This window comes from Mus musculus, chromosome 13 (genome assembly GCF_000001635.26).
Source record: "Mus musculus strain C57BL/6J chromosome 13, GRCm38.p6 C57BL/6J".
NCBI classification, from domain to species: Eukaryota; Metazoa; Chordata; class Mammalia; order Rodentia; family Muridae; genus Mus; species Mus musculus.
This window is the reverse complement of record NC_000079.6, coordinates 58,274,620-58,296,139: the sequence shown is the minus strand read 5'-3', so window position 1 is coordinate 58,296,139 and position 21,520 is coordinate 58,274,620. Positions and strand designations below refer to the sequence as shown.

At 44.6% G+C, this 21,520-nt stretch overlaps 2 protein-coding genes and 1 long non-coding RNA gene across 37 annotated transcripts in view; 2 read left to right on the top strand and 1 right to left on the bottom strand.

Annotated features, from left to right (window-relative positions):
* The window catches only part of Kif27 (kinesin family member 27), an 80,019-nt gene extending 68,606 nt beyond the window's left edge, over positions 1 to 11,413 (top strand). For 17 of the 21 annotated variants that reach the window (XR_003950487.1, XM_006517436.4, XM_006517433.4 and 14 more), the window contains 4 exons: positions 1,050 to 1,256; positions 2,898 to 3,096; positions 4,951 to 5,115; positions 7,884 to 11,413. Coding sequence is in view for 19 of the 21 variants with exons in the window: in XM_006517436.4 (XP_006517499.1) it covers positions 1,050 to 1,256; positions 2,898 to 3,096; positions 4,951 to 5,115; positions 7,884 to 8,347 (1,035 nt within the window). In the remaining 2 variants the exon portion in view is untranslated. Of the gene's footprint in view, positions 1 to 1,049; positions 1,257 to 2,897; positions 3,097 to 4,950; positions 5,116 to 7,182; positions 7,280 to 7,883 lie in introns of all 21 variants that reach the window. The other 4 variants (XM_017315623.1, XM_017315621.2, XM_017315622.2 and 1 more) reach the window with 2 other exon arrangements.
* Positions 1 to 21,289, bottom strand: part of Gm26555 — a 36,512-nt gene extending 15,223 nt beyond the window's left edge. For 6 of the 14 annotated variants that reach the window (XR_003950592.1, XR_003950596.1, XR_003950597.1 and 3 more), the window contains exons 1-5: positions 11,892 to 21,289; positions 8,070 to 8,323; positions 7,829 to 7,961; positions 3,544 to 3,681; positions 17 to 63 (exon numbers count right to left, since the gene is read on the bottom strand). This is a non-coding gene — a long non-coding RNA (predicted gene, 26555). The remainder of the gene's footprint in view (positions 1 to 16; positions 64 to 3,543; positions 3,682 to 7,828; positions 7,962 to 8,069; positions 8,324 to 11,891) is intronic. The other 8 variants (XR_003950593.1, XR_382507.4, XR_003950594.1 and 5 more) reach the window with 7 other exon arrangements.
* The window catches only part of Gkap1 (G kinase anchoring protein 1), a 41,532-nt gene continuing 41,274 nt past the window's right edge, over positions 21,263 to 21,520 (top strand). The window contains exon 1 of one of the 2 annotated variants that reach the window (XM_011244542.3): positions 21,263 to 21,488. The gene's annotated coding sequence lies outside the window, so the exon portion shown is untranslated. The remainder of the gene's footprint in view (positions 21,489 to 21,520) is intronic. The other variant, XM_030247329.1, reaches the window with a different exon arrangement.

The window sequence follows — 21,520 nt, the reverse complement described above, 5'->3', positions numbered from 1 at the left end:
TGGATAAAGTTATTACCTGTTTCGTGAACTGGAGAAGAGGAGGGCTGGAAGTCTAAACAACTCCTAGAAGTAGTGGGAAAAATAACAGACATATGGAAATAGTTTTGAATTTTTCATTAATTCGTTCAACAAATACTAAGTTTAAATATACAATAAAAGCCATGCTAAGCAGTGAGGAGTACAGGCAAGGCCGTCTCCCTGCAGAGGCTTGCTCTACACAGGCCTGGGAACACAGAGCCACACCCAGATTTCTGTCTGCCGTCTTCCCATCTTCAGCCAGTATAACCTCGGACAGCTCAAAGAACCATTTGGTTTTCTGACACAAAGAGCATATTGGCTGATGTTATGTTGCAACCACTTGAAATAACCCTTCCTGGAGATCTCTTTTTTTGAAGGGGGTTAAACAGGGTTTCATCATGGAGCCCTTGAACTCTTGATTCTCCTGCTGTAGCCTTCTAAATACTGGAATTTTGGACACACACATCTATGTCTGGTTCATTTCATAGAACTCTTAAGAAATGTTGCAGCTCCCTAAGCCCTGGCTGCTTCTGTTCCCTCTGCTGCATTGTCCCACAGACTGTCCTCATCACTAGTTCTCTGTGGGCTCCAAGCGTCCTCTCCTCCTGTCCCAGCCCTGTGCTGTTTTGCTAGGTGTTTGGGGGGCGGTGTACAGCAGCTCTACTAGGCCTCATCAGGACAGACTCTGTACTGCTCTAGGAGTATTGAGGGACAGTCTATGAGCTGAGGCTGTGTCCTCGTGCCTCCCTTGGATTAGGTAATCAGGGTGTGCTGCACAGCCTTGGGACGTCATGGAACTCGCCTAACTTTTGCACCTTTATTTAGATATATGTTACTATGAAGACCTGATGGCCGTGTGTCATATATGCACTAACACGTGATACATCATATAGCTTAGCTAAATCTAAATACCGTGTTCTTTCCATGTAGTTAGAGTTTAAACTCAATCCCATGGTAAAGTCTGATCTAAGTGCATGGCAGAGGCCAGGTTGTATCTGTTCTTTAAGATGAATGTTTTTCATAACCTCTAGGAAGAACATCTTCTTTTTCAACTGGAAGAAGGAATAGAAGCCCTGGAAGCTGCGATTGAATTCAAGAACGAAAGCATCCAGAGTCGCCAGAACTCACTCAAGGCGTCATTCCAGAACCTCTCTCAAAGTGAGGCGAATGTTCTGGAAAAGCTAGTTTGCCTGAATATTACTGAGATTCGAGCTATTCTTTTCAAATATTTCAACAAGGTATGTTTCTAAGGAACACCACTTTTTTTAAGGAAGGGTCAAGATGCCTTGTTTGTATTGAACTTTTAAAGGAAGTGACATTCCCAAAGATGTTATGGCCAATTAAATATAAGCACAGCTTCCCTTTATGGACCTGAGTGTTGTGAGGAAGTTTGTGAATTAACCAAATAAGCCTTGAGGTGTTAAACTGAAGGCCCCTTGTAGGAGGACTAGACGATTTACCTGACAGCCTTCCTTTTCTTTCTTCACTCTCAATGTCAACACTACTTATGGAAGTCCAGGGTCTGCAGTGCTGGGTTGCCCCCCAACCCCCGCCGAGCTGAATAGGGGATGTGTGCATTCCGGCCCTGGTCCTCTCTCACCACACCGTGGGAGCTAAGTGCAGACAGTGTGCCACATGGGTAGCAATGACAGTATTAAGTTTTATTAGTTTGAATTTGCTTAAGTCAATCAGATTTTATTTTAAAATGGCAGTTTACTGTTAGAGGTATTTTGTAACATTGAGAATTATATAAAGGTTTTCTCTAATATTTTTCCACTTGAAATTTATTTTATGAAGAATAGCTTTTCCCTAAAAATATAGTGAGTTAAAGAGAGTATCTGACAATTGATATTAACTAAAATAAAGACTTTTTCAAAGTCTAATTGTGTGAAATACAAAGTGAGTGAGAAGCTTAGCAAAGCGGCCACACCTGTAACCCCAGCAGCAGGGGCAGAACAGCAGGGGCTCTCTGTGGGTGTGAGGGCAGCCTTGTCTGAAGGATGGCCAGAGGCTCAACAACAACAACAAAAGTGAACGAAATATTAAGCAGTCTCCTGAGGCTGGAGTAACCTGTCAGTAGTCAGCAGCTATTACTGATAGACTGTATGTAGTCGGCACGTGGCCTAAGCTTGAGACAGTCTCTGATGGCATCCTGAGGGTTCTTAGCCAAAGGGGTGTAGCTAAGGCCACATGAGTGTTGTTTTTAATGGGAGTCATTTGAGAATCCTGTCAGGATCTTCAGCACAGACCCTGTCTACAGTACTCTGCGTTCCTATCAACACAGCAGACCTCAACACACAAAATGCAGTGGCCTGAAACAGAACTTCAGCATTAAAGGTTAAATTATTCTTTCACTTAAAGACAGAGTAATATGTAGATGTTGCAAGAATATAAACATTCCTCTATAGCTGTGTGGACTATAAAAACAGTTACAAGATTATAGCCAACCATGGTGGCATGTGTCTAAGACCCCGAGCACTTAAGTGAGTTCAAAGCCAGCCAGAAATATATAGTAAAACCATGTCTCCAAAAGAAAAGGAACCAGGAAAAAGAATCGTGTCCTCTGAACTACAGAATCATGCCAGCTGAACAACAGAGCCTTATCTAAGACGCTTCGGAAGGGTGACTATTAGTTCAATACTGCATTGAAAATGAAAGTATTACTGATTCAGAATTTTGACAAATTCAAAAGGTTGTTGGCTATTTTGTAGTTATATTTTAAAGCATCTGCCTAGGCATCTATCCAACACCTGTTAAAAGGCACTTACGATACTATTGAGGTTAAATAGCTTCACCTTCATGTAGTCCAAGAAAACTGGGCAATCTATTGTGTTAGGTACATAAGATACATTTAAAAGATTAAAAAAAATCTTTGCTAGGTAATTAATTTGCGAGAAACGGAACGTAAACAACAGTTGCAGAATAAAGAGATGAAAATGAAGGTTCTAGAACGGGATAATGTGGTCCATGAGTTGGAATCTGCGTTGGAGCATCTGAGACTGCAGTGTGACCGGAGACTGACCCTCCAGCAAAAGGAGCATGAGCAGAAGATGCAGCTGCTGTTGCAGCATTTCAAAGGTAGCCCCTCCCCCTGCTGTCAGTTACTCAAGGGGTGGGGGAAGGGCGCAGGGCCACAGTGTGCCCCATGTGTCACTACTCAGTCACTACTCTGCTGTGCACAGTCAATGCTTACAGATGCTCTTGACTTTCACACACATGGCTACCGTGTTTCCTGTCATTCTGATGTAAGATGGCTTATGTTTGAAGTGCCATCCCTTTGCCTGCTCCCAGACCCCCAAGAACTCCTGAAATCCTGTTGGTTTGTTGTTGGTCTGGCTTTTATGTGGAAATGTAAAACAACTTCTGGCATTTTCAAGTACAGATGAAGTGATAGGCTCTGTTGTAATTTTTTTAGTTGAGTATAAAATTCTATGCATTATAGGTCAAAATTGATAGGTTTGTAGCATTATTAGTGATCAGAAGCCCAACAATAGAAGAGCTGCAGTCAGAGTGTCCTCACATTACCTGAGAGCATGCTAGTGCCCAGACAGAGGCACCTCTGTCACTGCTGGCTGGGTCTGTTTCAGCTTCAGTGTAGCCGCTCAGCCTTAACGCTCAGGAACACAGAGCTGACGTGACCTAAGGCAGTTTCAAAGAAGCAACCTGAAGAAGCAGAAAATTGGAAAAGATAACTTTGGGTGTGGAGGAAATGACAATAAGTTAACTTTACAAAGTTAGTTAGCAACTGCTTTGCCTCGTGAGCAGAGTTCCCCTTGGTAGGATCCCACACACCACTGCATTCCGACCCGTCCCATTCTTTCTGTACTTAATGCTCTCTGAAAGTGATGATGGAGCAGAGCTGCTGTGAGCTTTAGATGACTAGGATCACATAATAGGAGCTCTCGCAACGAGCTCAGCTCAGCTAGCAGAGTGCTCCCAGAGCGTGCGTGCAGCCTGAGTCCGTTCTAGCACTCTTACACCCATGATACTATGTCTCAAAAAAGTCATTAAAAATTAAATTGTTTCTATAGCTACACATAAAGATTATATACACTAGTTAAAATTACTAACAGTTTGTGAGTTTTCTAATTTCAAGTGCATTGTATAGAAAATAAAGTTGTGTGCTTTGATTGGTTGGCCTTTTTGGTTTTGGTGCTGAAGCTGAAACCCTGGACCTGGCACACGATAGTCATGCACTCAGTGAACCACTCAAATGCACTGGGTTTCACTTTAAAGCAATCTGATGGCTAAGTAGGAACTAAGAATAGCAAATGAGTGAAAACAATAGAGCGATTCTGTGTGCGTGGTCATACGAAGGAGGCCTAAGAGTGCCTGATACCAGGCCATTGCTGAACAAAGGTGCACACTCATAGATACTAACTACAAGTCTTACATTACCTGGAGCAACGGTCAGAGCTCCCCAACCCACTCTGTAGCATTTTCCCTTGTGATTTAATCTTTCTAGACTCATTATTAATAGCTTTTCACTTTGTGGGTTTTTGATTGTATATTTCTTGGGTCTCTAAACTCAGATGTAAGACTTTCCATACATTCACAGTCCTAATACAAACTTAATGTAATCTATGAACGTGGACGACTGGCCGAGCCCCACACAGGTGAGTTGCTGTTTAAGAGCAAATGCCCATTCTTGGTAAGTAAGCCTCGTCAGCAGCAAAAGCTATGGCAAGCCCCTGGGCTGGGAAGAGGAGGTGTCTGTCAGAGTGGGCAGAGAAGGAAGTGAGGGGGCAGTCCTGTTAAAAAAAAAAAAAAGCTTATAGGCAAAAGATTTCATACTGTGGCTGAAAAAGATCCCTTCAGGTAACAGAGATATGTGACATACTTGTGACCTTCTGGTGAGTCTGGAGCGATGCTAAAGGGTAATTCTGAAAATTCATTTAAAGTCAAAGTCAAATATAAATGTTTGCTTTGTAGACCAAGATGGAGACAGCATTATAGAAACACTAAAAAACTATGAAGATAAAATCCAGCAGCTGGAAAAGGATCTCTACTTCTATAAGAAAACCAGCAGAGATCTCAAGAAGAGACTGAAAGACCCCGCCCAAGGAGCAGCGCAGTGGCAGCGCACACTGACCGAGCGTAAGGCTTCTGGTGTCCCTACCGTCTGCTGAGACCCTCCCTAATTGTAGTGGAGCACTACCCAAGTACAGGGTTGTGATAGTGAGGTGAACAGACAGTGTTCATGTGAGACAGAGCCCACAGACTGCTGGGAAAGTGAGGGTGAGGTGAACAGGCAGTGTTCATGTGAGACAGAGCCTACGGACATGCTGGGAAAGTGACCACTGGGGTGGGAAGGGAATGCTTGTGGGTTTCTGTTTCTCTTTTCTTTTTGGTTTTCTGAGACAGGGTTTCCTCTGTGTAGCCCTGGCTGTCCTAGAACCTGTTCTGTAGACCAGGCTGGCCTCGAACTCAGAGCCTGCCTGTCTCCCGAGTGCTGGGACTAAAGGTGTGCACCTCCACGTGATCATTTTGTTTTCCCTGGGAAAAGCTTTACTTACTATGGAAAATATTAAGATCAAATTTGAAAATGAAGGTACAATATGGCTAAAGTATTGTTTCAAAGAATATACTAAAACCAAATAAAGGTTTGGTTTAGTAGTATCTTGGGGTAGTATACATGCCGGGCCTTGAACCTCTTCCCCTGTCCTAGGAGTTGGGCACTGCACCTCACCTGTGCCGGCAGCGCCCTCAGCTCAGACTGTGACTCTGCCCTGAGTTCTCAACATAAACCATAGCTGTGCGGGGCTCATTCACCTCAAGCGCAGACTTGGCTCTAGCGACAGACTTGGTAACCTTCTCTTACCAACAGTTAAGGAGTATACTTGACTCTCAAATATTAAAGATATGTAAAATGTAAATATATAAGCTACATTAAAATAATCATAAAACTGTAGGAAATGGTCTACTATGTGCCAGTGGCTTTTGCTGTCTTTGACTCTTAACCTTTTAGGTCCTGTCTGATATTTTTCTATATCATAGGAATTAAGCCTTCTTATTACCAAAAGCAATTTTATGCAGGAGATGCCGCGGGGTTAGGGGGGTTAGGAGCACTGGGGCCCACATGGCGCTCACAGCCACCTGTAACTCACTCCAGAGGGTCTTACACACTGTGGCCTCACACAGACACACATACATACACATAATACATAAATAAATCTTTATTCAACAAGATTTTCAAAAACTGTACAAAGAATAATACAAATGAAAGTAAAAGTATGTATTTCTAAAAGCTGGCATGACTTCCAGAACTTAAAACACTTGATCAAATTCAATAATAATTAAATGTGCATGTGTAACACTAACCCCTTAGTAAGTGGAATGATCACCATGAGAAAGTACTCTGCAAAACTCAGACATTCCTGGACGGTAATAATATTTTTGTTATCAACAATCAATAGTTCTAAAATAACTTGACCCAAAATTTGAAAGTTAGAAAGTTATATAAAAGAAATACTTATTTCTAGCTGTTTTTAAAAATAATTTCTGGGGCTGGAGAGATGGCTCAGATATTAAGAGCACTGACTGCTCTTCTGAAAGTCCTGAGTTCAATTCCCAGTAACCACATGGTGACTCACAACCATCTGTAATGAGAGCTGGTGCCCTCTTCTGGCCTACAGGCATACGTACAGGCAGATCATAAATCTTTTAAAATTTTTTATACCTAGAGAAAATAACATATAGATAAGCATATTCTAATTTATAATCCAGGGCTTAAAGCAACTGAGTTTAATCTCTGGTACTGGGGAAACAAAGAGGAATTTATTGAAACCCCTCCAAACCAGAAAATATGAGCTAGCCTTAAATCTTCACCTAGAATTAGAACAGATACAAAGTTGCCCATAGGCAGTGGCTGCTAACGTTTGCCATCTATGCTAGTCACTGGGAAGCTTAGCTTAGCCTCTGGGCTGCCGTTGGTGCCTGGGGAAGGCAGCCAGGCCTCTTACTCTCAGCAGCCACATGTCAGACAGAGACAGACTCTCAGCCAAGGCTTGGGGAAGCCCACTAGACTCTGTCCATTGGTATTTATTGTGTGTGCATTTATGTAGGGATGGGGGTCAGAGGACACAGCATGCAGCGGCCAGTTCTCTCCTTCAGTGGTGTAGGTCATTTTAAAGCCAAGCTCCAGCTTAGATTCTGTCTTCACAGGGCTGAAAGAGCACTGAGCACTTGGAGGGGGTGTGACACCCTCTCCTCGCCCCTCAGGCACTCCTCACACATGGATTATACTCATGCATAAATGCAGGTAATATACATAAAAATAACTAACTCTTCAGGCTAGAGAGCTGGCTTAGCAGTTAAAAGCAGAGCCTAGGCTTGGTTCCCAGCACCCACATGGCAGCTCCTGACTGCTCTTCTGAAAGTCCCGAGTTCAATTCCCAGTAACCACATGGTGGATTACAACCATCTGTAATGAGAGTCGTCCGTAACTCTCGTCCCAAAGGATAGGACACCTTTGCTCTCCTGGCATCTTGCATACACATTAGGTGCACAGACAGACATGCAGGCACACACCCATGCATAAAGTAACTAGTGAATTACACTAGACTTAAAAAGTGATAATTATTTCTTTAAAAAGATTCCAGAGACACACAAAGTACTCATAGGCTTATAGAGAGTACCAAAATTACTAGGGGATTTTTCAACTTTAATGGGTTAAAGCTGTTTATAAGAGAATCAAGACTGCCCCTGAGGCACATGTCTGTCTGTCTGAAGAAATCATTAAGCAGGAGTTTGCAAGTACCACATCTTTAGTGAGAATGATGTAGTTTGTAGGGTGCTGTGGCAAAAATACCTGATTTTCAGAAGACGGTGTTTGCTTGTTTTGTCTTGTGTCCGGTTCTCTGTAGATCATGATGCTGGAGATGGAGTTCTGAATCCAGAAGAGACGACTGTGCTTTCTGAAGAACTAAAATGGGCATCTAGAACTGAAAATACAAAGTTGAATGGAAGCGAAAGAGAAGTAGACAATTCTTCAAGCAGCTTAAAAACCCAACCACTGACCCAGCAGATTCCAGAAGATGGCCCAGACTCACTTCCAGCCCGTAGCTCGATAGCGCCCTCCAGTGGCCAACTGCAGAGCATTGCCGATAAAACAGAGGCCCGTCCCTTTACACACTCTCAGAGTCCAGTACCACACCAGTTCCAGCCTGTGAGAAGTATAGGACCGCTTCAGGGGGTCAAGCCTGTCAAACTGTGTCGCAGAGAATTACGTCAGATTTCTGCCATGGAGCTGTCATTGCGGCGATGCAGTCTTGGAGCTGGGGGCCGGTCAATGACTGCTGATTCCCTTGAAGACCCCGAAGAAAACTAGTGATTTCAAAGCCCAGGCACTGAACAATAAAACTTCTAATTTAGTAAATGTGTGGAAAGATGCCTTTTCTGACTTACAGAATTAAACCTCGGGGTAGCGAGCTCTTTCCTGGGACACAGGAAAGGGGGTTGGCACCACTCCTATGTATGACAGTGTATGTGGGGGCTTTGTTATTTCATAAATGCATTTTTGAGTGCTTGTACATTGAACGATTTCTACTTGTGTGTATAAGTTCCTTTCCTGACATATTTGCTTTATTTTTATGTACATTTAAAGAACAAAATTAAGACTAAAACACCCTTCGGATGTATATTATTCTATAATATAAAGACATATTATAGAAGTACATTATAACCCATAGTATTTGAATGTTAAAATGCAAGTGTGTTGCTATTTTTAAGCTCCAGATAAGCCCTGATTGTGCCAGAGTTACCTACCTAATGAAAATGTTTGCCAGAATTAAGCCTGTGAGCTGAGGTGCATTGCAATTGTTAGAACTTAGCGAGGCAGCCTTAACTCTAACATGGTAGCTTTCATTTTTATAATTATTTTTTATAGAATGCAAATTTTCACCTTTATCCTGTCCTACGCATTCTACATTACCTCTCAGACAATGCTAGAACTGAGAGAAATGTCTGCAGCTTCCTGGACAGGGGAACTGATCACAGAGCAACACACGTCATTAATCATCCCAAGGAAAGAAGCTGTGTGTGCGTGAGCGGTGTGGCCATGTGGGGTGTGTGGGTGCCGCATCCTCTGATTACACACACACACACACACACACACACACACACACACACACACACACACACACATATATATACATACATATACACACATACACACATATACACACACATATATACACATACACTCACATATAGTCATACACACACACACACACACACACATGTCTGATGATTTCCAGCCTTGTAGGCTCAAGGGCATCGGGGTATAAATATGTACATGAAATCTTGCTAACATATCTCTAAGTTTTTCTGGATCAACTAAATGAGCAATCAGTTCTTTCCTACCATATTTATCTATGACAGGCAACATCTCATTATAATGTCCTGAAGTATTGTTTTGTTTCTTTTCCATACCTTCATATTACACCAAAGCTGGTTCTTAGACTAATCAGAGCCAGCAGCAAAACCACCATATGGAAGCCTGCACAGCTCCCACTGAAGTCTCAACACCTACTTCCTCACTGAATCCATTGTTTAAAGTGTGCCTGTGTCTATACATATACACACATACACATATTGTGTGTGTGTGTGTGTGTGTGTGTGTGTGATGACAAAATGTAAGTGCCTTCAACACAACCTAACAGTTATAGACTAGGTGAGTGTGGTGCCACATGTCTTTAATCACAGAAGTCTGGAGGCAGAGGCAGAGGCAGGTGGGTCTCTGTTCTCCTGGTCTACACAGCAAGGACAACCAGGACTATAGAGAGAGACCCTGTCGCAAAAAACAAAACTATCATATATTAGCAAATATCTTTTTATTAATGAAGGTCCTAATATAAATTTAAGATTAAATAGCATGCTTTGTCTTAATAAGCAGTTTATAAAAACTTTTCACTAACAAAGCAATAGTTACATAAGACTACAGTGATTTCATCAGATGATACAAATGTAAACTGGCTACCAAGTAACAAGGGCTATTTGTTTTCTATTAAACATTTCATTTGGATCTTGCACATGCTTTGATAAATTTCATTCCCATACTCAAAAATATATAAATAATGTCCCAAACAATGTAATCTAGGTGTAAACAATTCATTCTAGTTAGGTCGGCTTGCCTGTCCTCGAAGTATAAGGAACCTCCTCCCCACTCTAAGGACAGTTAAGTTTTGTCACTTGGGTTTCCCATGGGATGCTGCTGGTGTGTGCATGTATGTGCTTGCTCATGCATATTATGCATGTGTGTATATTTATGTATGTGTGCATGTGTGTGTGTGCCTATGGAAGTCAGAGAGTAGAACTAGGTGCCGTCCCTTACTACTTCGCACATGATTTTTTAGAAAGGGTTTCCCACTGAACCTAGTCACTATTTAGACTAGGCTGGCCAGCTAGCAAGTCCAAGCTGCCCCTGTCTCCTTGCCCCGGCCCCAGGCTGAGGTTAGAGGCAAACACCACCACCCCTGGCTTTCTGTGGGTGCCAAGATCCTCAGGCTTAAGCAGCAAGAGCTTTACCCCCTGAGCCATCTCCCCAGCCTGACTTTCTCTCTCTAGATGAAATGGGTTGGTTTGTTTATTTTGTTTCTCTGTGTAGCCCTGGCTGTCCTGGAACTCACTCTGTGGACCAGGCTGGCCTTGAACTCAGAAATCTGCCTGCCTCTGCCTCCTAAGTGCTGGGATTAAAGGCGTGTGCCACCACTTCATGGCTTATATAAAATGGGTTTTCTGTTGTTCGCTATGCTTTCCACATGCAACAGAGTATTTGATGGGAAAATGCTCTACCCCAGTAAAGTGTTCTTTCTTCCCCTGACTCTGGAGTGTTACTTGGGAGCCATGGGTAATGGTGACTCTTATCAGGTGCTTTTGCACCCTGAGCCCTGGTGCTGGGGTCAGCTCAGGGCTGTGGGCACTCCGCAGCTCCTACATGCTCTGCCTCTGAGCTGTGGGACACTCCGCAGCTCCTACATGCTCTGCCTCTGAGCTGTAGGCAGCCCCTACATGCTCTGCCTCTGAGCTGTGGGACACTCCACAGCCCCTACATGTTCTGCCTCTGAGCTGTGGGACACTCCACAGCCCCTACATGCTCTGCCTCTGAGCTGTGGGACACTCCATTGCTCCTACATGCTCTACCTCTGAGCTGTGGGACACTCCATTGCTCCTACACGCTCTACCTCTGAGCTGTGGGGACCTGCACTTTATGCTCCTTGAGTTTGATTTCTCCTCTGGTGTCATGTTTTGAGTGCGTCAATCTTTCGTATCCCTATGAACTCCGAGTGCAGAGTCATCAAAAATAATTATGATTGTAATGACATGGACTTTATTTTTGTTCACTACCGCCTTGTTTATACTAACCTACAACAATAAACTTACGCTTATTTAAGAACAGGTGCCTTTCATGACTGATTACAATGGAATCAAGTCAGTATTGAGAGCAGTTCTGTGCTCCACACGGGCTCTCACACACTAGATGTGAGCAATAGGCAGAGTATCACAGCCTGACACTGAAGGGGAGGGAGGGCCGCTCGTGTCCACAATTCGCTCAGCATCTTTGGAGTTTTAAAAATATTACATATATTTTACATTTAAAACTATGACGATCTGTAGACTATCTCCATTTTCATAACACCTTCAACACTTACAATATGTGAGAGAGACTGAGGCCTGCTGCAGTAACTGTCTCCAGCACACAGAGCATGCTCTGGTTGGAGCCTAGGCTATCGGGTGGTGGTTTACCAGGGGTGATGATGGGTACCCTCCACCCTGACAGCTTTATCACTGCAGCTGCTGCTGCTGCTGCTGCTGCTGCCTGCCTGCCTGACTTCCCACGGACTGTTAGTTCTCTAGAGAGATGCACACCTTACCTGCACAGGGTCGCTGCTCATTTCTGTCTCTCAAGATGAGCTGCCCACAGGCACCCAACACTGGAAATGGTGTTTGATGGCTTTGGTGTCCTTTGACTTGAACCCAGCAGGGGAGGAATCAGAACAAGGGAAGTAATATAAAGGAACCTCAGAAAACTCTGATGACAGTTACAGCATCTGTTTTAAATGTTTCCGGGAGTTTTCATTTACACCTCCCACCCTACCCCAAGGCAGGCAAGCTGTATTTGTCTCTTAATATATTTTTAATATTTTTTATAGGAAGGTCTGTGTGACAGGACCCCGAGACCTCAGTGTGACTCACAACATACCGAAATACCGATCAAGCTGTAAGAACGCAGCATGTAACAGTGCCACGCACCAAAAAACAAAAACAAAGGCCTAACCCATCAAAGCCCATAGTTCTTGGAAGGTCTCTAAATGTCCTAACCAGGCTTTTTGATTCCTGTCGTTCTGCTTCTAGCTGACTCTTCCTGTTAACTGAAGTATGTCAACCTAGGACTTGGGTTTCGTGTTCAAAGGCTCACTCTGAGAAAGACTCAGACATGCCCTGGGATTCCAAACGCCAGTGCAGTCACTAGCCAGCTTACTCAAGACTTTCTCTTGGCTTAAACCCATGTCTGAGCAGTCTCTGGTACAGAATTGTCATTAGGCACAGAATTGCCTTTATTTGGAGTGGTAGGAATGCGATCTTTGAACCCAAAGACATTAAATTAGACTTAGGTGTTCCATTCCACTGGCTAATTCTAACAGAGACCTCTACTGGATTATGGATCCATTGCTTTGAGAGACATCGTTTTATAGTCTTCATTTCACTGTGTCAGATCCTTTATGCTCAAGGAGTCAAGCCACTCAGGAAAGGAAAAAGTTTAAAGCCCTTTTTCCTTTTTTCTTTTTTTTTTTTTTTTTTTGGTTTTCCGAGACAGGGTTTCTCTGTATAGCCCTGGCTGTCCTGGAACTTACTCTGTAGACCAGGCTGTCCTCAAACTCAGAGATCCGCCTGCCTCTGCCTCCCAAGTGCTGGGATTAAAGGCGTGTGCCACCACACCTGGCCAAAGCCTTTTTTTTAATGCTTGTCATTTAAGTAGAACAAATGAAAATTACTTTAAAATCATTCACGTCTTATAGTTTCAAGCTTATTATAGTAGATATAAAATAAAGTATGATTTTTCAAATCCAGATAGGTAAATATTGTTCATTTGATTTTATTTAAGCTGTCTACTTTTTTAAAGTGTTGGGGAATCAAACCCAAGGCCTTGTGTGTCACCTGACCCCATGTCCCCAATTCCCAGGAGCAAATTAGAGACACATGGCGCTTTGCCCTTCTTTCTCCACTGGGACCCAGGTGACAGCTGAGAAGATGCGTAACTAGGGGCAGGAATGGAGGGATAGCACAGAAAGGTTTACTTCAAAGTATTTCATAAGCCAGCCCCCCTCCCCCACTTTTAAAACATATTTGGAGAGGATTTATTTTATTTCTCTGACAAAAGGACTAAACCTTAACATCAACATCCAGGCATGTCTTTTAGACTCCTATGGAAGACACCCACAGAAATGCCTCCTACAGAAGACTCACTGGACTAGCTCTTTGAAAATACACAGCCCTTTAATCCCCACACTCAGAAAGCAGAAGGAGGCCAATCTCAGAATTTGAGGCCAGCCTGGTCTACAGAGCCAGTTAGAGGTCAATCAGAGAAACCCTGTCTTGAAAAAGTACAAAAGAAAAAAGAAGAGAACACTGCCCAGTTTTTATACTGGTTTCTTTAACTGTGGTTACCACTCACTCAGGATTATATAAAAGCCCCCCAAGACAGAAGTGAGCGGAACTGGAAGCCCACAGCACTAGAAACAGCAATGTCAAAGGGTTAGGTGACTGTAAACAAATTGATGATTCATTTCTACTAAACCATACAATCTCAATTATTTTGCTTACTTTCCCCCCTCATTAAAATATCCACGTGGAGAAAAGATTTTCATTTGTGATTACAAACCAGTAGCCCTTTGGCTGCCTTGAGAGGCGGAGCTTGTCCTGACTGAGGACTTAGCAGAATGGTTACTTTTTAGCATGCCTGTGCTCTCTGGTCAGGAAGAATGGGAAATGAGGTCACTGTCATGCCCGGGCCACTCCCCTGAGGTGAGTTCCATCATCTCAAGGCTGGCAGCATCTGAACTAGTTCTAGGCCTTGGCCTAAGAGCGTGTCCTCTCACTGGGCATGTTCTGGGTATCAGCAGTTAGAACTACTCCAGTTTTTCCAAACTACCAGTAAGCCATTTTTCAAAATTAAAAAAAAAAAAACCTATTTTATCATTTTTTTTTATTCTTTAAAAAAATGGAATATTTCAAATGCAACATTTTAATCACTTTCATGAGAAGGAAATGGCCATTTTAAATTATATATGGTAGTCTGTTGCTTCCTAGAGAAACAGACAAACACACATTCAAAAGTAGAGCACTGGTGTTTAGAATGAGATTCAGGTTCCCAAAGTTGCCTATTTAAGTGGAATAACTCCAGCATACATGTGATAAAGTATTTTCTAAATGAATTGCTCTCCAGTTCATATATCTTAACAAGAGAGATTGCCATATTCCCTGCATTTTCATGGGACTTCTGTCAGGAAAGTATTTAAAATATGCTAAGTCCTCCTCAACAAACATAAGTCATACTTTGTTACTCTCCTTGATTTATGAGTGAAAAGCCACATTTTTCCTGGGATTTGAACCAGTATTGTGGGCCACTTGTTATTTCTTCCTTTAGCAATGGTGACTTCAGAAGGACTGAACCACAGCTGGAGTAGGGACATTTCCTGAGGCTCGTTTCACAGACAGGTAATCAGGCTGCCAGCACGTGGCCTTCATTTGGCGTGCCCTGATCTACACTCAGATACAGAAGAAATCAGAGCAAATTTGATGTTACCATGGTAGCTGTCCGCTGTGGGTTTTCAGAGGGAGCTCCTTCCCATTAGTTTATGTGTATCTGTGATGTTAATACTCCACGTCTCTATCAGAGTACCCATGACCTGAGCAGGCAGACCTTCAGGAGGCGACCTGGGGGTAGTAGAATCTACAGTCTGAAGAGTTCTGTGGGATTGTGAACCAATAAGGAACCAATAAGGAAGCAGGAAGACTTCCATATACTTCCGGAGGGAGGGAGGGCTGTGAGAAGAGCTCCATGTCAGAGTGATTGCCTAAGTTTAATCCCTAGTACCTTCAAGTAAAAAATGTAGTGTCTTCTGTAAGCAGCAAGTTAGATAGTAAAGAGCTGACCGATTTTGGCTGGCCAAGTTATGCCAAACCTAGACGCCTCAGGACCAGAGACAGTGACCTGCTTAAGTTTTGGGTTTTATTGTTAGTTTGAAAGACACCGTGTCTCTGTGTAGCCCTGGCTGTCCTGGAACTCACTATGTAGACCAGGCTGACCTTGAACTCCCAGAGACTGACCTGCCTCTGCCTCCTGAGTGTTGGGATTAAAGGTGTGGTCCCCCACGCCCAGCCTCTGCTTAAATTCTTTTTGTTTCATTTTAAGTTTCTTTTAAGCATGTTACCTAATGCCCTCTTCCCCCCAGTATACACACCCAAGTGGACACTTGGGCGAACTGTCACAAAATACAGAATACAGAACACTCAGGTTGAGAGACCACCTCAGCAGCTCACCTAACTCTGGAGCTTATCAAACTGTTACCTCCCCTACTGGAGTGTTCTAAAAGGGGGCAGCTGTCTTTGTTGAGGTTTCTGCTTTTCCTTTTAAGTGGATTAAGTTTTAAGAGAAACATTCAGTACATAACAAAAAGGAGCAGCCGGTAGAGGTTTCACATACCTACCCAACTGCACACATGCAGATCTCTCTAAAGTGTCAAACCTACTGCTGCCAAGCTCTCATTATGTAGCCCAGGCTAGCCTGGAATTTGCAGTCATCAGCCTGACTGCTGAGGTTACAGACGTGAGCCACCATGCTCACTCATAGAGCTCTTTATTACCCAACGTTCAGAGTTATATGAGCATTCACTATTAGTGTTGTATACTCTAAGAGTCTACACAACTGTTAATCAGTGTCGTGGATAACAGGCTCAGTACTCTAAATAAAAATCCTGTGCTCTGCCTAGTCTACCCTCATTCTGTGCTAACTCCCATCAGTCACCTGTTTTACAACTGTTTCCATAGTAGTGGTTCATCTCCTGCCCCTGAATGTCATGCAGCTAAAATTACCATGTAATATGTAGTATATATCCTCACAAGACTGTCTTTTTTCCATTATATAAAGATCACGCAAACATCACCTACAGTGCTTCACATATCAGAAGTCAACTGCATCACCCTGATGACCACAGAGTCCCCCAACTCCCCTGTATAATAGATTAGCTCTCCACAGTAAACTGATTCCTTCAGTTATACCTCACGCCCCACAGTGGGGCAGCTACAGTTCTGCTTTCTGCACTCCACAGTCCCTTCCACCTCCGCTTCACTGGCTAACAGATGAAACTGGTAGCCTTCCTGTGACCCACCAGAGTTGGAAAGTTTCATTCGCAAGGCTCAAACACATCATTGCCACCATATGCTGGAGATGCTACCTGCCAGCATCAGGATGGACCAGTTGGTCTTTAGTCCTGGCATGGTCTTCTTCCTGGAGGTCCCACCATCCAGGCAAAGGAGCTTCATTTCCTTCTCTTTAGCTTCTATTTACCTGACCCTCATGTTTTTATATTTCTTAATTTGTGTCCTTATTTGCATGGAGTACTTCTCTGTGATAATTTCCTGGATAAAGCAGAAGGAAGTCAGAATATTTAAGATTTTGGCTGGAAAAATGGCTCAGCTGTTAAGAGGACTTGCTTGAACTTGTTAGTTTATGCCAGTCTGACACGAGCTATAGTCAAGCAAGATCAGGCTTCCAGTAAGATCAGGCTATAGGCAAGCCTGTAGGGCATTCTTATTAGTGATTGATGGGAGAGGGCTCAGCCCATTGTGGGTGGTGCCATCCCTATGCTGGTGGTCCTGGGTTCTATAAGAAAGCAGGCTGAGCAAGCCAGGGAAAGCAAGCCAGTAAGTAACATCCATCCCTCCATGACCTCTGCATCAACTCCTGCCTCCAGGTTCCTGCCCTGGTTGAGTTCCTGTTCTGAATTCAATGATGAAGTGACGTGGAAATATAAGCCAAACAAACCCTTTCCTCTCCAAGTTGCTTTCGGTCATGGTGATTCATCACAGCAATAGCAACCCTAACTAGGACACAGCTCTTCCAGAAGACCAGGGTTCAAGTCCTAGTACCCACATGGAGGCTTACAACCATCTGTAACTCCAGTTCCACAGATCCAATACACTGTTCTGGACTCTGAGGGTACTGAATACGTGGATGTATCCAAAAACCCATCCACATAAAATGATAAAATAAAAATTAATTTTAGTTAAAAAAAAAAGCCTGACATCTTGGTGCTGGAGAGACAATTCAGTGGTGAAGAGCACTGGCTGCTCTTCTGGAAGACCCTGATTTAATTCCCAGCAACCACATGGCGGTTTACAACTGTCTGTGACTCCAGCTCCAGGGGATTGGGTGCCCTTACACATGTAGGCAGAATGCCCATGCATTTGAAATAAAAATAAAAAATAAAAACCTGACATATATCTTGTTATGCCTAGGTACTAGTTCTATACACTATCTTATCCTTTTAACTTTGCCTGTTTGTCCACGGAGGCTGGTCTTGCATGCAAGGGGCTTCTTCCAATGACATTCACATCCTTGAGAGTTTACCTATACTAGAGAGTCAGTGACAGAAATCTAACAAAATCTCTGATCGTGTGGAAAGCTTCACTGTAAGAGATTAAAAGAAGACTTACACTCCTCACCACAGTGAAGCAAACTTCATATTTAGAGATCTCTTCCTTTGGGTTAGCTGGTTCCCACTCCATGCTAATCAGCTTTGTGTTACAGTGGAAAGTACCTAACTCAGACAACTTACAAAGAGTACATATTAATTTTGGCTCAGTTTTGGAGGTCCCTGACTGGCTGGCTGACTGGCAGGCCCCGTTGCATTTGGACAGGAGCACTTACCAAGTAAAGCTCACTTCATTGCCCAGGACAAGACTAAATAAGGGGAGGTCTGGGATTCCACCGCCTTCAGGAGCTGCTGCCATTGGCCTAAGGGCCTTCCCCCAGGCCCTACCTCTTTAAGCCACCAGCGCTGCCTTAACAACAAAGCCTTTAACATGGGGGCTTTAGGAGCAAAGGGAAACTTTTATATAGTCACACGCATGGGAGAGTCTGGTATTTCATAGTGACAAGGATATGTTCTGAAAGCCACTCAGCGGGCTGACTCAGTCACCGCATGGCGCAGAGGCCACTAACACAGACGAAGGCAGCCGGATGTCATTAGACAACATTTCCTTAGCTGGCTGATGTTGTTTGCGTGGATTTTTACTTCTCTGAGACAGAGTCTCGATTGCCTCAAATTCTCTTTGTAGCTTAGACTGGCAGCAAACTCATGATCCTCCTGCCTCCACCTCCTCTAAGTACAGGATCTGCCCCTCCCTGGCCAGCACCCTGCAACTCCATCTTAGGAGATGGACCACTGTTGGGTGTGGTGTGGTGTGAGCCAAGACAGTGCGTGGCTACATACAAACAATATAACGAGGCTATTCCTTTCAAAGCCCTTTCTGCTTCTCAATTCTTTGACCCTTTCCTCTCTTCCAAGGACCTTGGACCGTGTGGTCCTTCACCGGTACTCAGCTATTATCATAACAGAAGTTGAGGTGGTCAGCTTCTATTTATTTATTTATTTATTTATTTAGGTTTTTCGAGACAGGGTTTCTCTGTATAGCCCTGGCTGTCCTGGAACTCACTCTGTAGACCAGGTTGGCCTCGAACTCAGAAATCTGCCTGCCTCTGCCTCCCTAGTGCTGGGATTAAAGCACCACTGCGGGTGGTGGTCAGCTTTTGAAGAGAGATTAGTTCTAGCTCACTCAAAGTTTCCTGTGCTCTGGTGTTTGGCTTTGCTTTGAGGCCTGTGGGGAGCACCGTGGCAGGGAGCTAAGCCCTAAGCTGCTCACTCCACAGCCAGAAAGGAACAACAACAACAAAGACTGAAGTAGGGTCCAGAGTCCACTCATCTTTTGAAGCTACCCCCAGAGGTGCTGTGCACCAAGCCTTTACCAGACTTACCTCTTGGGAGCCCTCAGGATCTGAGGTGCAGCACTCAGTCCTTCCCAGGCCCACTTCCGGCACCCTGGCATTACTAACAGCTACAGATTCGTTTTCACGTGCACCCTACTCAACTGTGCTGTGTTTAGGATATTCCCTATAGGACCCAGGTTCTAAAAAAAAAAAAAAAAAAAAAAAAACAACCCGGTCAAATGCACCAGTTTAGAAGCCTTACTATATGTTCAATTTTATGTTTGCAGATGCCTGCCTGCAGGTATCTGTGCACCGCACTCATGGCCACAAGATCTGGAGCTACAGGTGTTTGTGAGCCATCATGGGGGTGCTGCGAATCAGACCCACACAGGTCCTCTGAAGAGTGGCAAATACCCTCAACCACTGAGCCATCGCTCCAACTTTACGGTACTTCTAGATGCTCCTTCCTCCCTCGGCCTTCCAGCCTACCACGCCTGAGTCCATGCAAATCCACGTTGTTCCCTTCAGAAGGGGAAGCTCTTCCTCCAGGCCCGTTGCTGGGGTGCTGCCAATTCCGGGGGATACCTGGAGGAGGTAAAGGGTCCTACCTGGCAGTGGCAGGCACAGTTCCTGCTCATCTTCTATGGGAAATAGTGCACAGGAGCATTAACCCGCGGGGGCTGAGAAAAGGAGTCTGTGTTCAGGGGCACGAGTTGTGATAAACGATTAGCTGACCTTGCTCTGGGGACACTTTGTTCTTGATCTATCAATCCACCCACTTACTTCAACATGCCCTGAGTGTGTGAGCAGGGCTAGGACTGTCTCTAGGCAACCCCGAGCCCGAAAGTAAGAGTCTCTAAAGCCCTCCTCAGTGAAAACACGGTTGTTGTGATCGTGGCAGCCAGTCACAACCCACACACGTGGTTTTCCCGCACCCTCCACGGTGTGTGGTTCTGACCCACACTCCCTGGCCCAGCTTTGACGAGACTGAAGTCCCCTGCTGTGGTGCCTTACCCAAGTGTCCCTCTCTTCCTCCCTGCCCACCCTCCCCTCCTCTGTTGACTTTCCTCATCTAGAGCTGAGCTTCCCAAAATCTGATGGGGTCACCTCTTGGAATTTCTTTGAGGTTGCAGATTCTAATGGGCAGGTGTGTGTTAGGCCCGAGATCCACACGTTTCTGACAAACTTGCTGGTGACACACATGTGGTCAACTTTGGGGTAGCAAGACTCTAATGATGATGTATTTCTAGACTGAGTCTGCCCCCTTCTCTTATAGCAATACGCTACTAAGCTGAGGAGTTTCCGATCCTTGTGTGTGTTGTTCATGCACATGCTGGGAGGGGGTGTGGTTATCATTTGTCAGGTGCTATCTTTTTGTGGAGAGTGGGAGGGTAGCTAACAAGACCGAGGGATCCACCTGTTTCTGCCCGCTAATCTTTGGGACCAGAGCTTGATATACCACGCTGGGAGCTTTTACATTTATTCTGGGGCTAGAACTCAAGCTATCGACTGAACTATTCCCCAGCACCCAGTGTACTGTCCAGGTGCAGTTCTTTCAGCTGTTTTAGAACTGCTTCAACTGCTTATGGCCACCTATTTAGCTGCCTTCAACCCCAGTCCTATGAAAACCGGTAAGTAGCTGCATCCTCCTCTTCCAAGTGTTCACGCTCCCTCTTACAAGCAACCGGGTCTCAAGACCTCATTTCTCCCTTCCCAATCAGATGTTCAAATCCTGTAGAATGCACCTCCACATCACTTCTCAATCATTTAAAATTCTTCCTGCCTTCCTTTATCTTGTCTTGCCCCATCCTCTTGGCCCCGACCCCCGGATCAATCTTTCTGTGTAGCCACCGGCCTTGGACTCACTTTCTGATCAGCTTGCCAAGTGTTGGGGGCTCATAGCCGTGTGTCCTCACCGCCCCCCCCGCCCCCCCATAGCTCATCTGTTATTACCGTCTGCCTGGTCTACACAGGACTGCCAGTTTTCAATCTCTAACATCTGCAGGAGTTACAAAGCAAAAAAAGCCTTCATTTCTTCCTTCAAACTTCTAAATCCTAAAACATCAAATATTGCCTTAAACATCAATCCTTACTCTTGGAACTCAGCCATCCCTCACCACCGCCGCCCCCCTCCCTCATTTTTCAGTCGTCTCTGCCACTTGTCAACACCTCCAATCTCATTGTGGAACGCAGCGTCCAATGGCCTCCATCCAAGGCCCCGAGGTCTCCCCGCAAAACCCCACCTCTTCCCAGGCCAAATCCAAAAGCCTCCTCCCTCGCGCTGCCCCAAAGATGCTCGCAGTCCTCGGATCCCGAGTAACATTCTCTTTTTCCACCGGGCCCTAGGGTGATCTGGCGTCTTCTGCGATTCTTTGCTTCGCTCCCCACTGTGTCCCCCACGTCTACACCCGCGGCGGTGACTCGCGCGGGACATCGCCGGGCAGCCCGCACGGCTGGGCGGTAGCGGACGGGTTTGCCGGTAAGCCGCTTAACTTTGCAAAACTAAAGCGG